Source organism: Rhinopithecus bieti, unplaced genomic scaffold, assembly GCF_001698545.2.
Source record: "Rhinopithecus bieti isolate Rb0 unplaced genomic scaffold, ASM169854v2 scaffold_25906, whole genome shotgun sequence".
NCBI classification, from domain to species: Eukaryota; Metazoa; Chordata; class Mammalia; order Primates; family Cercopithecidae; genus Rhinopithecus; species Rhinopithecus bieti.
The window spans coordinates 105,913-121,778 of record NW_016811566.1 but is presented as its reverse complement, the minus strand read 5'-3'; the positions used below and the strand labels follow the sequence as shown (position 1 = coordinate 121,778).

General features: G+C 60.0%; 1 protein-coding gene across 5 annotated transcripts in view; it reads left to right on the top strand.

Moving 5' to 3' along the window:
• The first annotated feature begins 3,698 nt into the window (after positions 1–3,698).
• ANO9 (anoctamin 9) overlaps positions 3,699–15,866 on the top strand; it is a 20,653-nt gene continuing 8,485 nt past the window's right edge. For 2 of the 5 annotated variants that reach the window (XM_017893995.1, XM_017893993.1), the window contains exons 1-15: positions 3,699–3,781; positions 10,607–10,681; positions 10,768–10,890; positions 11,084–11,229; positions 12,479–12,528; positions 12,622–12,680; positions 12,760–12,833; positions 13,266–13,400; positions 13,490–13,586; positions 13,807–13,867; positions 13,974–14,056; positions 14,377–14,481; positions 14,564–14,728; positions 14,809–14,845; positions 15,003–15,114. In XM_017893995.1, the coding sequence (XP_017749484.1) occupies positions 3,776–3,781; positions 10,607–10,681; positions 10,768–10,890; positions 11,084–11,229; positions 12,479–12,528; positions 12,622–12,680; positions 12,760–12,833; positions 13,266–13,400; positions 13,490–13,586; positions 13,807–13,867; positions 13,974–14,056; positions 14,377–14,481; positions 14,564–14,728; positions 14,809–14,845; positions 15,003–15,114 (1,328 nt within the window). In that variant the 5' untranslated portion in view covers positions 3,699–3,775. Of the gene's footprint in view, positions 3,782–7,919; positions 7,966–10,606; positions 10,682–10,767; positions 10,891–11,083; positions 11,230–11,936; positions 12,113–12,478; positions 12,529–12,621; positions 12,681–12,759; positions 12,834–13,265; positions 13,401–13,489; positions 13,587–13,806; positions 13,868–13,973; positions 14,057–14,376; positions 14,482–14,563; positions 14,729–14,808; positions 14,846–15,002; positions 15,115–15,866 lie in introns of those variants that run through there. The other 3 variants (XM_017893994.1, XM_017893996.1, XM_017893997.1) reach the window with 3 other exon arrangements.

Sequence of the window (15,866 nt, the reverse complement as noted above, 5' to 3'; positions counted from 1 at the left end):
GCACACGTTTACCTGTGTAACAAACCTGCACGTTTTGCACATGTATCCCAGAACTTAAAGTAAAAGAATATTAAAAAGAAAAATTTAATCTCTGCCAAGTGCAGTGGCTCATGCCTGTTATCCCAGCACTTTGGGAGGCCGAGGCAGGCGGATCACCTGAGGCCNCTCGATCTCCTGACCTTGTGATCTGCCTGTCTCGGCCTCCCAGAATGCTGGGATTACAGGCTTGAGCCACCGCGCCTGGCCTCTTCCCATATTTTAATGCCCCTTAGCTTAGTTTAAATAAACATTTTATACATGTTTGTGATAGGAGCATTGAACCACCATGGCACACGTACCTGTGTAACAAACCTGCACGTTTTGCACATGTATCCCAGAACTTAAAGTAAAAGAATATTAAAAAGAAAAATTTAATCTCTGCCAAGTGCAGTGGCTCATGCCTGTTATCCCAGCACTTTGGGAGGCCGAGGCAGGCGGATCACCTGAGGCCAGGAGTTTGAGACCAGCCTGGCCAACATGGTGAAACCCCATCCCTGCAAAAAATACAAAATTAGCTGGGTGTGGTGGTACATGCCTATAATCCCAGTTACTCAGGAGGCTGAGACAGGAGAATCCCTTGAACCCGGGAGGCGGAGGTTGTGGTGAGCCGAGATCGCGCCACTGCACTCCAGCCTGGGCAACAAAGCAAGACTTCGCCTCAAAAAATAAAAAATAATAATCATGCCAGGTGCGGTGGCTCAAGCCTGTAATCCCAGCACTTTGGGAGGCCGAGACGGGCGGATCACAAGGTCAGGAGATCGAGACCATCCTGGCTAACACGGTGAAACCCCGTCTCTACTAAAGATACAAAAAACTAGCCGGGCGAGGTGGCGGCGCCTGTAGTCCCAACTACTCGGGAGGCTGAGGCAGGAGAATGGCGTGAACCCGGGAGGCGGAGCTTGCAGTGAGCTGAGATCCGGCCACTGCACTCCAGCCTGGGTGACAGAGCGAGACTCCGTCTCAAAAAAAAAATAATAATAATAATCATAAATACATCTATTTTAATCTACAAAATTTTTTACACGTTTGTAATCTATGTTTTTTTATTTAACAGTATAACATAAGCATTTTCCTATGTTCTCAAAAACTCTTTGAAAGTATAACTTCTAATGTCTGCTTAATCAGCACATAAATATGAATACCACGTTTTCGCTGATATTTTCCTATTGTTGAACATTAGTGGTTTACAATTTTTGCTGCAAATGACATATATACATACTTTCATTATTTTGCATTTTTCTAGAACACTTTACAAAAAGTTAGATTAATGGACCAAAGTCTAAACAATTTTAAGGCTCTTAATAAGTATTATAGTTGAATTGCCTTCTGAAAGGGCTGTACTGGTTTTCTGTCCAGATAGGACTGGGTGGGGTCCCCCTCCCTCTCCACCCTTCACTGAATGTGAGGGAACTTCCACAACGGGTGAGGCCCGCGGCCAGCGCAGCCACCTCAGTGAGCTCTCTCCCCTGAGGCTGGACGAGCTGGCTTTGTAGCCAGGACTCTGGAAGTGACTAAGGATTTCTCAGGTGATGCCCACGGAAGATGTGGGGGGAGGAGGAATAGTTTCTGCAATGAAACTTGGAATGCTGAAAAAGTCACTGAAAAAGAGCACAGCAGCTGTGTGGACACTTGAAGTGACGCCTGAGTAACTCACATGACCTGCCAGCAGATTGCTTTAGCACAATGACAACGTGAGCACAGAGAGTCCTGGGCAGGCTGAGTTGGGGACTGGGGAGCGACACCCGTCACGGACAGTGCAGGAGCTGGGCACGTGGATCTTGCGTGTAAGTTCCTCCCATGCTCGACAAGCCTTGCAGATTCTGTTTCTGAACTAGATCGAACTTGGCAGCTGTGACTCTCTGGTGAGACTGCTGGATGGTCCCTCTCCCGCTTACCCTGCTTTCTTCCCTGGGAAAAGAGCTCACATGCCCCAGGCTTCCTTGCCATAGAGTGTGGTCATGTGACTGACCATGTGACAGGTGGGGGCGCCTCCTTCACCCTTTCCTCTTCCCACTGGTTGGAACGTGGATGAGGTGACCGGAGCTTCAGCAGCCATTTTGGACCAGGTGCTGGGACCGTATGTTTAAGGCGGCACAGCAACAAGCTAAAGGCATTCTGGGTCTCTGATGACTATAGTGCGGCCATGCTAGTCCAGGACTAGCCAACTCCAGATTTTTGTTTTGTTTTAAAGGCAGTCTTACTCCGTCACCCAGGCTGGAGTGCAGTGGTGTGATCTCGGCTCCCCGCAACCTCCGCCTCCCAGGTTCAAGCGATTCTCCTGCCTCAGCCTCCCGAGTAGCTGGGACTACAGGCGTACACCACCATACCTGGCTAATTTTTGTATTTTTAGTAGAGACGGGGGGTCTCACCATGTTGGCCAGGCTGGCCTCGAACTCCTGACCTCAGGTGATCCACCCGCCTCGGCCTCCCAAAGTGCTGGGATTACAGGTGTGAGCCACCGTGCCCGGCCAACTCCAGATTTCACTTACAGGAGAAATACACAGCTTGTCGAAGCCACCACCATTCTGCACACAAATCTTAATGTGTCCCATCTGGATTTGCTCCATCTGAGTTCACAGGTCCTCGGCCACCACTTCACTCGCTTGTCTTTGCCAAAGTGGTAAAGCTGTGGTCTCTGCTGCTGTCCCAGCCTGTCAGGAGGTGCCCCAAGGAGAAATATGGGTGGGGCCATGTTATCCCTTGGGGAAACCAGAGCCAACTGTCAGCCCTGGGCCTGAACCACAGCAGAGGGCTGCTGGGCTTGCCGGGGGGTGCTCTGGCCCCAGGGGGCCTGGTGCTGTTCGGTGTGACAGCGTCTGCCTGCAGAGCCCTGGCCCTGCTTCCCCAGCTTCCCAGCAGCTTTCAGAAGCGGACTCCTCGCCACACACACTGCAGACAATGCCTGCCAGCGCGCAGCCTGGGCCCCCATTCCCTGCATCCCCTCCATCCTCGGGGCACTCCACTGGACGGTCACTCTCAGGACACCCAGAGACTGCCCAGCTGCCGCCCTCAGCCCAGGCTGCACAGAACGTGCTTAGGGCCTGGGGATGTGGGGTGGGGGACTCCTCCTCCATTGTCTACACAGCCTGGGGCCAGCCACATGTCCCCAAGACTCCAAGGACTCCAGCTGGGGCCCAGAAAGTAGAGACTCGGTTTCGGACAGTTTCTTTGGGAGTCTGTCTCGTCCTTAGTCCTCCTGGCCCCAGTGTCTCCTCTAAGGGAATCAACACTGGACCTGTGGGGTGGGGAGGCCGTGGTCTGGGAGGGGGAGGCGGTGGCCTGGGCTGGGGAGGCCGTGGCCTGGGGTGGGATGCTTTTGGAGGGAACATGGGGATGTGTGAGCAGGGGTGAGAGAGGCAAGGCAAGTGGGGGTGTTGGTGCCAGCTCTGTCAGGGGCTCTGTGCCATCCTGCTTCCCCCAGGACCAGGTGTCATGAGCTCCATCTCGCAGTGGAAACCCCCTTCTCAGGAACTCTAGCCTAGGAATTCCCCTCCTGCCTCTCCGGCCCCTGACCCCATCTGGGCTCCAGGAAGGTGTCGCAGGCCCCAGGGGCTGGGGGACTCTCCTGGCCCGGACGCCAGCTCCTCCCCTACTACACCCAGGCGCAGAGGCTGTGGGACGCTGGAGGAGGAGGAGGGAGGGGCGAACCCCACGCGGAAGTCAGGTAGGAGCGCCCGCCACTGGCAGCCGCTCTCCTGGCCACCAAACCCCAGCCGGAACTCCAGCCGCAGGCAGCATGCAGGTGAGTTCTGCGCTCAAAAGGGTCCACACCTGCATGGCCCCCAGCCACGCCCACACCTGGGCCACCTGGCTCCAGCCACCGGCTGCCAGCCCCACCAGGAAGGCACCTGTGTCCCTGCAGGCTGCCAGGTATGGTGAGGGTGACAGCCCGGCTCAGCTAAGCTGCCTCCTGGACCCCTGGGACACGCTGGGGGTTGGAGGCGCTGGAGGGCAGCGTTCCTCCCTCCAGCTCGGGATTCTGAGGACACCAGGGCCGGGCTCTTGGCAAGTGTGTGGGGCCGGGAGCCTTTACCAGAGTCCTCAATATGAGATGGAGAGGGCATGTCCACTGGGGCTGGGGCTGCTGGTGAGGACCCCAGACCTTGCAGCTGGCCCCTAAGGGGGAGGGGCCGTGGGCTCCAGGTGGGCTGCCCCAGAGTTGGGAGCTGCAGAGTGGCCGGCGGGCTGTGGGCTCTCTGCTCCCCAAGGAACCCTTCCCAGGCACAGGTGGGGGCAGATGGCTGCAGGTGGATTCCGATTCTGGGGGTGGGGGTGCAGAGCAGAAGGCGGCGCGGTGCAGGAGAACACACAGGAAAACATCCTTTCTCCCCTCTGCCAGTGACGAGGTCACCTGGGGCCAGGGCCAACACCTGGGCGGGTCAGAGGTCACCTGGGGCCAGGGCCAACACCTGGGCGGGTCAGCACCTGGTCGGCCCAGGGAGGAGGCAGTGGTGAGGTGCAGAGTGAAACCAGACTCCCTCTCGGCCTGCCAGGGCCCCCACCCGTGAGCTGCGCAGGCGGCCTCTTGCTTCACCTCCGCCCAGGGCTCTCCTCCGCCCTCCACATCCAGCTCTGGCACCCTGGCTGCTCAGCCCAGCACCTGATGCCCCTTGGCCTGAGCTCAGGGTCCCCACTGCCAGCCCCTTCCTCCCATGCTGGGGGTGGAGGAGAGACTTGGGGCTGGCCAGGGATTGGGTTGGGAGAGGCAGCACCTGGTTTGCCAGAAGTGAGAGCATCAGTCCTTCAAAAAGGACAGTTGTAGCCAGGCCTGGTGGCGTGTGCCTGCAGTCCCAGCTACTCTGGAGGCTGAGGCAGGAGGACTGCTCAAACCTGGGCATGGTGGCATGTGCCTGCAGTCCCAGCTACTCCAGAGACTGAGGCAGGATGACTGCTTGAACCCGGGCCTGGTGGCACATGCCTGCAGTCCCACTTGGGAAGCTGAGGCAGGAGGATTGCTCAAGCCTAGGAGTTCTGGGCTGTAGTGTGTTAGACTGATTGGGTGTCTGCACTGAGTTCAGCATCAATATGGTGACCTCCCAGGAGCGGAGGACCACCAAGTTGCCTAAGGAGGGGTGAACCAGTGGGTCGGAAACAGAGCAGGTCCAAATTCCCGTGGTGATCAAAAAGGACAGTTGCAGACACGGGGAGGACTTGGTAGTCCCAGCTCCAGGCTGGATCTGAGCGTGCCTTTCCTCTGCTCTAACCCCTTCCATGGCTCCCCACTGCCCCCTCCTGAAGTCTAAGCTCTCCAGTTGGCCAAGCAGCCTTCCCTGATTGGCTTCTGCCAACCTCCAGCCTCCCCTTCTGGCAGCTCCCTTCTTGTCCTTTATGCTTCTGCAAAGCTGAAGTACCAAGGACTGAGTCCCTGGACTCAGTTTCCATAGGTGCTGAGTGCTGAGTCACCTGGAGTAGTAGCTACCAAGTCCTCCTTGGAGGTGCTGAGTGCTGAGTCCCTGGGAGGTGCTGACTGCTGAGTCCCAGATACCAACTGCACCCTGATTCTCAGGGCCTGCCCACACATGTTCTTTCTCCCAGGAATTCTGCTCCCATTTTCTCACCTTCTGCCAACCTCTTACCCTACAATGCCAAGCTCCATGCCTCCTCACCTGCCAAGTGGGCCCCTGCCCCTGCGTCCATGAACACCATGCACTGCCTGAGAGGGCTGCATGCAGGTCACTCCATCAGTGTCTGGGGATGGACGGGCACATGGATGGGTGAACTGACAGATGACAGACTGGGCAGCTGGGTGGGCAGACGACTGGCTTCAGGGCCTCCAAGGAGCAGAGCCAGGTGGGGAAGGTTTGCTCAGAGGATGCGTAGGCTGGGCAGAGGCTGGGCACTCTGGCTCACAAGGTGGGCCTCTGTGTGCTTGGGACTGTGGTGGGGGCAGGAGGGGACCCTCCGTGGATGACGAAACTGAAGTTCTCAAGGGCCAGATTCCCAGAGGGCTCGGGGCTCTGGCCAAGAGGCTTGACGTGACCTCAGGAGAAGATGAGGCCAAACACCTTCCCATGCGCACCTGGGGGGATGTGCGTCACAGGACCCCCTGGCCAGGCCTCTCAAGAGCAGGGTGGGGTCATATCTACACAGCCATCTCCTCTGCCTGACCCCAACCTGGAGGCTGGACTGGGAAGAGGAAGGATGGGCAGGAGCCCCAGCTCCGTCCTCACACTCCAGCCCTTGGGAGGGAGGGTCTCCTGCGGGCTACAGTGTCTCTAGAAGCGTCCTCATTGGGAGCCGGGGGCTTGCCCACTGGATGCTGGCCTATGCCCACAATGGGGGTGCCAGGGGTCCCCCACCAACTCCTTGGGGCCCTGGATTACTGGGTGTGTCGCCTGCGAGGGCTGTGGGGCAGGAAGGACGGGGGAGGACGGTGTGTGGTTCTGTCCACCTTCTTCCTGTGTCTGCATACCGCTGAGGTGACTCTGGGGGCCAGGGTGAGGGCACCCTGTTGTACAGATGAGGAAACTGAGGCCTGGGGCGTTTCAGTGGTGTCAGAGCCAGGGCCTGGCCGGCTGTCCACCCGGAGCTGGCCTCCCTCTCTGGGTTTGCAGACGGCAAGGCTGGCTGAAGCTTCAGAGGTCCCAAGACTGAGTGTGTAGGGCCAGCCCCTGTCCCTGCCTTGGGAGCTGGGAGCCTGTGGGTCCACACACGGCTTCCCGGAGGTGCGGCCCATGGACTGGGGACATGGGGGTCCCAGACATCTCACTGTGGATAAACCTCTCACTGTGGATAAACCGAACAGTCTGCTTGGGTGGAAGTGGAGGTGACTTCAGGTGGTCCAGCTCCCACCTGTGAAGACCCCAAGGGCAGTGTGGAGAAGCCAGGCTCCCGTGGCTCCATAAACACAGGCCCGGCTGGGCGCGGTGGCTCAAGCCTGTAATCCCAGCACTTTGGGAGGCCGAGATGGGCGGATCACAAGGTCAGGAGATCGAGACCATCCTGGCTAATACGGTGAAACCCCGTCTCTACTAAAGAATACAAAAAACTAGCCAGGCGACGAGGCGGGTGCCTGTAGTCCCAGCTACTTGGGAGGCGGAGGCAGGAGAATGGCGTGAACCTGGGAGGCGGAGCTTGCAGTGAGCTGAGATCCGGCCACTGCACTCCAGCCTGGGCGACCGAGCCAGACTCCGTCTCAAAAAAAAAAAAAAACACAGGCCCTGGAGATGGAAGGACAGATGGATGGCCCAGTCCTGGAGGCTGGTGGCTGTGGCCCCGGGGATGGGCCGGTGGGTGTGGCTCCGTAAACACTGGCCCTGGAGACAGATGGACAGATGGACGGCAGGTCCTGGAGGCCGGTGGGCCCAGAGTTCCGCAGCAGAGTCTCAGAGCCTGAAGCTTGTCTGGCTGTGTGTGCTGGGGGGCTCCACCTGTCTGGCTGTGTGTGCTGGGGGGCTCCACCTGTCTGGCTGTTGGGGGCGCTCCACCTGGCAGCCCTAGTGCTTCTGCCTGGTGTAAGGGAGCAGCTAAGGGCAGCCAGGGGCTGCCCCAGGTGTGCGTGTAGCTCTGCCCCGGGTGGAGGGCTCCCTGTCAGCCCACGTCAGTGATGAGGGCTCCACACCCCACTCCCCGGGGTAGGCTGATTCGGCTGCTTCCAGAGGCGTGGGGTCATCACCCCAGGGCTGCACGATGTCTTTGGTGGGGAAGAGGTTTCTGTGCCTCATTTCTGGGGTGAAGGATGGCTTCCCACCCCGACCTTTGAGAGTGATCCCCAAGGACAGTCCCTTCTCCCAGGCTTCTCTGAAAGTCCTGCTTGGTCTGGGGTCCCTGCCTCGTCCCTTCCTTCTCAGGGGTCTGGGCTTATCCTGCCTGCTTTCAGCTTTGGGCCCAGACTGATGGGAGGGGGTCTCTAATTTCAGCGTCTGCCAGAGGAGCTGGGGTTCTGGCCAGAGGAGGGACCCTCATCCTGGGTCTGAAGCCAGGCAGGTGAGGGGCCATTCCCCCACAAACCCCTCTGACACACTTCCCGGGCTCCTACGGAGGCAAGCCACAGAGCCAGAGCCGTGACGCCCACGTTCCCTGGGCCACCAGTCCCCTAGGGCGAGGCTGCCCTCTGCACTGAGACAGAGGTGCCTCTCCCGCCTGGGCAGGTGCCACGCCCTTCCCTGCATATCTGTCCGAGGATGGAGGTTTCTCCTCTGACCCAGGACAGGGGAGAAGTTTCAGTGTGGCCACACCTGAGTGCAGGTGTCTGTCCGTGGGCTGTTGGGAAGGCCAGGCAGGGAGTCAGAGGAAGGGTTGATTGAGGCAGGAAGAACTGCTGGTCTAGGACGGGACAGAAGGGCCAGGTGAGCCCCGTGGGCCAACTGGGGCAAGAACCTCCCCACCCAGGGAGGCTACAGTGTGGCGCTGGGCGCTGAGATGGTGTCTGCGGAGCCCGTCTCCCCGTGACCGGGGCATCGGAGGCCTCAGAGCCCCAGGGAGGCTGCAGTGTGGCGCTGGGCACTGAGGGTCTGCGGAGCCCGTCTCCCCGTGACCGGGGCGTCGGAGGCCTCAGAGCCCCAGGGAGGCTGCAGTGTGGCGCTGGGCGCTGAGATGGTGTCTGCGGAGCCCGTCTCCCCGTGACCCGGGCGTCGGAGGCCTCAGAGCAGCACTCCCCAAACTTTTCGGCACCAGGGACCGGTTTCACAGAAGACAGTTTTTCCACAGCTGTGGGTGTGGTGGGATGGTTTTGGGATGAAACTGTCTCACCTCAGATCATCAGGCACTGGATTCTCATAAGGAGCAGCTGAGATCCCTGCATGTGCAGCTCACAGCAGAGAGTCTGATACCGCCGGTGATCTGACGGGAGGCAGAGCCCAGGCGGGAATGGGAACGTTCACCCCCTGCTCACCCCTGCTCACCCCCTGCTCACCCCCTGCTCACTCCCTGCTCATCTCCTGCTCTGCGGCCCAGTTCCTGACTGGCCGAGGACTGATACTAGCTGTGGACCAATCCCCTGCCTGAGAGCCTCCCATTCTGGGGTTGGTTGGATGCATTTCCTGGCTTCTGTGGTTGAGACCGTAGAGAGAATGGGGAGACCTGTCCTGGAACCAGTAGCTCCTGGTGTGTGTGTGTGGGGTGGGGGCTGGAGGGCAGACCTTGACTAGGGTTACAGACTTAGCGAAACAAAATAAGAAACAGTGCCGGGCGCGGTGGCCCATGCCTGTAATCCCAGCACATTGGGAGGCCAAGGTGGGTGGATCACCTGGGGTCGGAAGTTCGAGACCAGCCTGGCCAACATGGAGAAACCCTGTCTCTACTAAAAATACAAAATTAGCCAGGTGCAGTGGTGGGTACCTGTAATCCCAGCTACTCGGGAGGTTGAAGCGGGAGAATCGCTTGAACCCGGGAGGCGGAGGTTGTGGTGAGCCGAGATCATACCACTGCACTCCAGCCTGGGCAACAAGAGGAAAACTCGGTCTCAAAAAAAAAAAAAAAAAAAAGGAAAAGCAGAAAGAAAGAAAAAAAGAAACAGACACCCAGTCAAACTGAATGTCAGATAAACAACATTTTTAGTGTAGACGTGTCCCATGCAATCACTGGGGCATCTATCTATCCTATCCTATCCTATCCTACCCGACCCTACCCTACCCTATCTATACTATATCCTTCTGTTGTTTATCTGGAAATCAAGCGTGACTGGGTGGCCTCTATTTTACCTGGCAGCCCTCAAGGGCCAACAGGCTCAAGCATTCAAGTGAGACTTTCCGGAGGAGGCAGGTCTTGAGCTTGGCGAGGATGCAGCTGGGAGAGGGAAGGACTCAGGTGCAGGGACCGGGTGTGACGCAGCCAGAGGCAGCATGGAGACTGCCTCAGTAATTAACAAATATCAGGGGGACGCTCTGAGGCCCTGCAAATTCCCCTCCTCCGGAAGGTTCTGGCCCCAGACTCTCGTGTCCCTGTGTCTGCTGGGATGTGCCTGTGGCAGTCACCCCGCGGGAGCCCGTGCACTGTGCCCTGCAGGCACTCACCTCGCCTGCTGCAGGACCCTCCCTGTGTGAGGATGGCATGGTGTCCATCCGTCTGCCCAGCCCCCGGGACCTCATGTGAAACGGGGCCGCTGTGAGTGCCCTTGTCTGCACCTCCAGGGTTGGACGGGCTGGGCCAGGGGCTGGGAGTGTTCGATTTTAAACACAGTCTAACAGGTTTCCAAACCCTTGCTCTGATACGCACAGCACTGGGAGCGTGCAGGGGTGCCTGTGGCTTCTCCCGCACATCAGCGTCTCCTCGTCCTCTGACCTGCGTTTCCCTGGCTGTTCTGGCGTTCCTGTCGCCTCCCTTGTCGGCTGCTCACCATGCTCCTCTTCCATACAATCCCGCCGGCCTCTGTGGGCTGCATCTTCCCTTTTGCATTTGCAGGAACCCTCACGTGCTTCCGTCTCCACAGTCTTGTCGGTTGTTTGCAGCAGGTCCTGGCCCTCTGGCCTGTCACCTGCCTACAGCCATCTCCTCGGGACTCTTTGCTGTTCTTGCTGTGGGGAAGGACAGTGTGTGACTACGTGGTCTGACGCAGGGACCCGCCAATGAGGGGCATCTTGCCCCCAATCACATCCTCCTATTCCTTTCTCTGCCCCCAAACCTCCAGGGCAAAGAGAGCCTCCGGATCCAGGTGGAGCCCGAAGGGGACAGCTTCCCGCTGATGGAGATCGGCACCTGTGAGGTGGGTGTCCGTGGGCCCCTCCCCGGCCCCGCCTGGCCCTGTCCTGCCCCTTCACCTGCACCTGGCCTGGTGCCTCCTCCCTGCAGGCCGAGGCCTCTGAGCAGTGGGACTATGTCCTCGTGGCTCATCCTCGCACCCAGAGAGACCCCTGGCAGGTGCGGCAGCAGCAGTTCCTTCAGGAGCTCGAGAGAAAGGGCTTCCGCACCAAGGTGGGCTGGTGCCCAGCGAGGGGCACGGGGCGTGGGGCTGGTCACGGGAGCACAGAGGGCCAGGCTTGGAGGCTGTCTCCTGGGCTGGAGGACTGGGGAGAAGCGAGGAGGCTCCCTGGCTCTGGGCCAGGGCTGCAGAGGTAGGGAAGGTTCAGAGGTAGAATAGAGGGTCCCGTGTGCCCCCCACCCCCAGAGGATACAGGACCAGAAACGGGTGTTCTTTGGGATCCGTGCTGACAACAGCATCTTTGACCTGTACCGCACTCTCCTCCTGGAGCCCGAGGGGCCTACCCCCAACGCCGAGCTGGCTGCGCTGACCCCCGTCCCGGTTGCCATGAGGTGAGAGGCTGCACCCAGAGCCATGGCCAGGAGGACCCCTTGCCACCCGTGTGCTTGGTCCAGACTGGGCAGGAGACAGTGCCAGGCTCCGGGCATCGCCAAGGCAGGACAGCTGCGTGGTCTTAGGGCAGGGGCCACAGGTGTGAGACCCACTGGCTGTGTGAGCCTCATCTTCCCCATCCCAATAAAGGATCATGGTGGTTCTCACCTCTCAGAGCGTTCTGAGGGCCCCGTGTGGCTGCCTGCGTTCCTGGGGACAGAGTCAGAGCCAGCCTTAGGGTGTGGGCGGGATTTGCAGAGGCCCAATGCCCCTCCTGGACCAAGGCCAGTGTCTCTTGAAGACCCCTCCTCTCCAGGTCTGATGCCCCTTCCTGGACACTGTCCCTGGCCTCCCAGGCACAGACCGAGAGGCCTGGCCGGGACAGCCTCCTCCCTCCCTCAGGCCCTGCTTCTCCCCAGTCCTCCAGCCCAGGAGGGAGCCTCCAAGCCTGGCCCTCCACGCCCCCATCACCTCCCCAGCCCCATCCAGGCCCCGCAGGGCTCAGCCAGAGCCTGCTTTGTGGACACTCCTGGCAGTGGTCACGAGGCAGTGGAGGGGGCAGTGGAGGGCATCCGTGAACATCCGTGAACAGAGAGCTGTGGGTCTTGGGGGGTCGTGAGGGGGCATCAAAGGAGGGGAGGTGGCTTGAGGGGGCGCGTAACTGCGATGTGCCCTGGGGTGTCCAGGAGCCATGTCCTAGGCACAGGGGGAGGCTCGGAGCCCGGCTCTGCCGTCGGACACCTGGTTGTGCTGCTTCGTGGCTGTGTGGCCTCGGGACATTTCCTTTCCTGAGCCCCAGTCTCTGCACAGACAGAACAGAACAGCTCCCAGGGTATAACGAGGGTGTGTGCGGATAAAGGCTGGGGTGTGCTCTGGACACAAGCGGCCCGCAGGTGGGAGGTGTGGTTGGAGGTGGAGGCTGTGGTCTGGGATTCTGGGAGGGACGGGCTGGGAGGAGAGGAAGCCCCCAGCCCAGCCTTATCCTGGACGCCGTGGGGCAGGTCAGGCCCGGGAGCACTTTAAGGAGGGTGCAGGGGGAGCTCCCGGGTGGGTTGTGGATTCCGGGTTCCGGTCAGGGCTGGCAGGCTGGGGGCTCCGCCAGGACAGGGAGGGGCCTGGGCCTGGCCAGACCAGAGGGCAGGTCGAGACCTGGAGGCAGGGTCCACCGTGGTCACATGCGCCCACCCTGCTCTGGCTCCTGAATCTCAGAATCCGAATCGTGGACTTCGTTGTCATGAAGACCAAGACCTCGGCTGGCGGTGAGGGCAGGGCTGGGACACCGACGGGGCGCCGCGGGCAGCCTCCTCCCAGCACCTCACTGCCCCTGACTCCTGAGCCCCTGTGACCCACAGAGACCTTTGAGGATCTGGTGAAGGATGGGGTCTTCGAGGCCAGGTTCCCCCTGCACAAGGTGAGGAGTGGGCAGCCGGGAGAGGGCCTCGGGGTGGGACCCTGGGATGGCGGCTCTCATTCCCTGTCACCCGAGCCAGGGGGAGGGTTACCTGAAGAAGACGTGGGCCGGCTGGAGACACATGTTCCGCAAGCAGCCCGTTGACGAGATCAGGTAACGCTGCCCAAAGAGATCACAGGAACCTCACGGACGCCCCCAGATACCCACGGGAGCCCCCACCCCCGCAGACTAACCCACACACACCACCCGGAAATTGCCACCCCCTGTGGATGCCTCCACACCACCACGGCTGCCCTCACCCCTGTAGACGCCCCCACACACCACCCAGAAGATGCGCCCACACTGCCCACACCCCCACAGATGTCCCCATGCCCACAGATGTGCTCCCCATTCAGACTCACTGGATGCCACCAAAGGAGAGACCCGCCTCCCCCACCCCGCTGTCGCCTTCAACCTGCTGCCTCCCCCCACGCCTCGTCCCACCGCCCACCACCCCTCCCACCCCCGTCCCTCCCGCCAGCACCCCCTGACAGCGCCATTCGTGCCCAGCGGAGCAGGCAGTTGACATGCTGCTGCTGCATGCAGGAACTACTTTGGGGAAAAGGTGGCCCTGTACTTCGCCTGGCTGGGCTGGTACAACTACATGCTGGTGCCGGCTGCCCTGACAGGCCTCTTGGTCTTTCTGAGCGGATTCTCGCTATTTGATGCCAGCCAGATCAGGTGGGCTGCAGCAGTGGCGGGGCGTGGGGGTCCGGGGTGGGCCCTGCTGCCAGGAGGAGCTGGCCCCAGCCTCATCCCTGCCCCTTCAGCAAGGAGATCTGTGAGGCCCACGACATCCTCATGTGTCCCCTCGGCGACCACAGCCGCAGGTACCAGCGGCTCTCGGAAACCTGCACTTTCGCCAAGGTTTGTCACCTCTGGGTCCACCCCAGGGCCTGTGGAAGATGGGCACAGTGCACCCACCCGGAGGTGGGGAGGCCAAGGCCTGGAGCCCTGCAGAGCTGCTCAGTTTCCCCACAGGGCTGACGGGGAGGCCCAGCCCCAGCCCAACCACCCCCCTCCCCGGCTCACCCGCCACCTCCCCAGCTTACCCGTCTCCTCTCCGGCCCACCCATCACCCCCCCAGCTCACCCACCTCTTTGACAATGACGGCACGGTGGTGTTCGCCATCTTCATGGCTCTCTGGGGTGAGTTGCTGCAGGGACGTCTCTGCGGGGCCGGGGGAAGTGCCAGCCTGAGCTCCAAGGTCCACCCGGCGAAGCGCAGTGATGCCCCTCCTTGCCCCCGCCGCAGCCACAGTGTTCCTGGAGATCTGGAAGCGGCAGCGTGCCTGCGTGGTCCTGCACTGGGACCTGTACATGTGGGATGAAGACCAGGTGAGGTGGAGCTGGCAGCACAGCTGAGGTGGACCTGGGCACAGGCTGTGGGCGCCTGGTGCCCTGCACGGCCTACACATGTCTGTCGTGTTTGAGGCATGTGTCCCGTGTCTGTCTCCCCACGTGTGGGGCGTGTGTCCCGTCTGTCCCCCTGTGAGGCGTGTCCCCGTGTCCGTCTCTCCATGTGTGGGGCGTGTGTCCCGTCTGTCCACCTGTGAGGCGTGTCCCTGTGCCCGTGTCCCCACGTGTGGGGCGTGTGTCCCGTCTGTCCACCTGTGAGGCATGTCCCGTGTCTGAGGCTTGCCCGGTGCTCTCCCCAGGAGGAAATGGCACTTGAGCTCATTAACTGCCCTGACTACAAGCTCCAGCCATACCAGCACTCCTACCTGCGCAGCACTGTCATCCTCATCCTGTCCCTGATCATGGTACTGGGGGGACACTGCGGTGGGGCTGGAGACCCGGGCTGCGCACCCGCCCTGGTCCCCGCCCACCACAGCCGTCCCGCAGATCTGCCTCATGATCGGCATGGCCCACATCCTGGTGGTCTACCGCGTCCTGGCCTCTGCACTCTTCAGCAGCTCAGCCCTGCTCTTCCTGGAGGATCAGGTGACCACGGCAGTGGTAGTGACCGGAGCCCTGGTGCACTACGTGACCATCAGCATCATGACCAAGGTGGGGCCGGGAGCGGGGCAGATCCGAGCTGGGGAGTCTGCTGTGGCCCCAGTGAGCCTATTCGGTGCCCTCCTCCGCAGATCAACAAGCGCGTGGCCCTGAAGCTTTGTGACTTCGGTGAGAGGACGACCCCAGGCCCTCTTGGGGGACCCGGCGGGAGGACTCAGGGCTGGGCCTTGGAGCTATGGTCAGAGAGCAGGGGAGGGGGCCCTTCCTGCTGCCCCAGGGACTCTCCCATGAGCAGGGAGAGAGGTAAGGGCCCGTTCCGTTCCAGAGATGCCCAGGACCTTCTCGGAGCGAGAGAGCAAGTTCACCATCCGCTTCTTCACGCTGCAGTTCTTCACCCATTTCTCGTCTCTCATCTACATCGCCTTCATCCTGGGCAGGTAGGGCTGGCGCCAGGCTGCCTCCAACCCAACTCACGAGGGCTTGTTCCACCGCCTTTAAAGTGGCAATATCCATTCTTTTAATTTTAAAAATAATTTCTGCTGAGAGCAAGTGGAAATCCAACCTAGAGACGTGAACGAAGCCTGCAGTGAGCCCAGCTCCTGAATTCCAGGCCCTGAGGTGGCATCAAGACAGTCTGGTGGCCTCCCAGGCTTCTTCATGCATCTGTAGGCACGTAACAGCACTGGCAGAAATAGCTTTGTCCTGGGAATAATGGCACCTGCTCTTAATGCTGAAAATACACTCGGTATCTTCCTGGGTCTGCCTGTCCACACAGCCTCATATACATGAGAGAGACAGGGTCTCGCTGCCGCCAGGCTGGTGTCCAGTGGCACAATGTTGGCTCACTGTATTGTAGTCTTGACCTCCTGGGTCTCATGAGTAGCTGGGATTACAGGCGTGCACCACCACACCCAGCTAATTTTAATAATTTTTGTGGAAATGGGGTCTCACCATGTTACCCAGGCTGGTCTGGAATTCCTGGGCTCAAGCGATCCTCCCACCTCAGTCTCGGTATTAGGATTTCAGGTGTGAGCCACTGCACCTGGCCAAAAAAAGCTGCATATTGATTGATGGAGCCAGAAAGGCTCACTTCACTAATTAGGAAGGTGAGATAAGAGGAAAGCTGTAGGAAGGTGAGGTGAGAGGGATGCTGGCTGCAGCTTTACTTTTTTTTTTTTTTTTTTTTTTT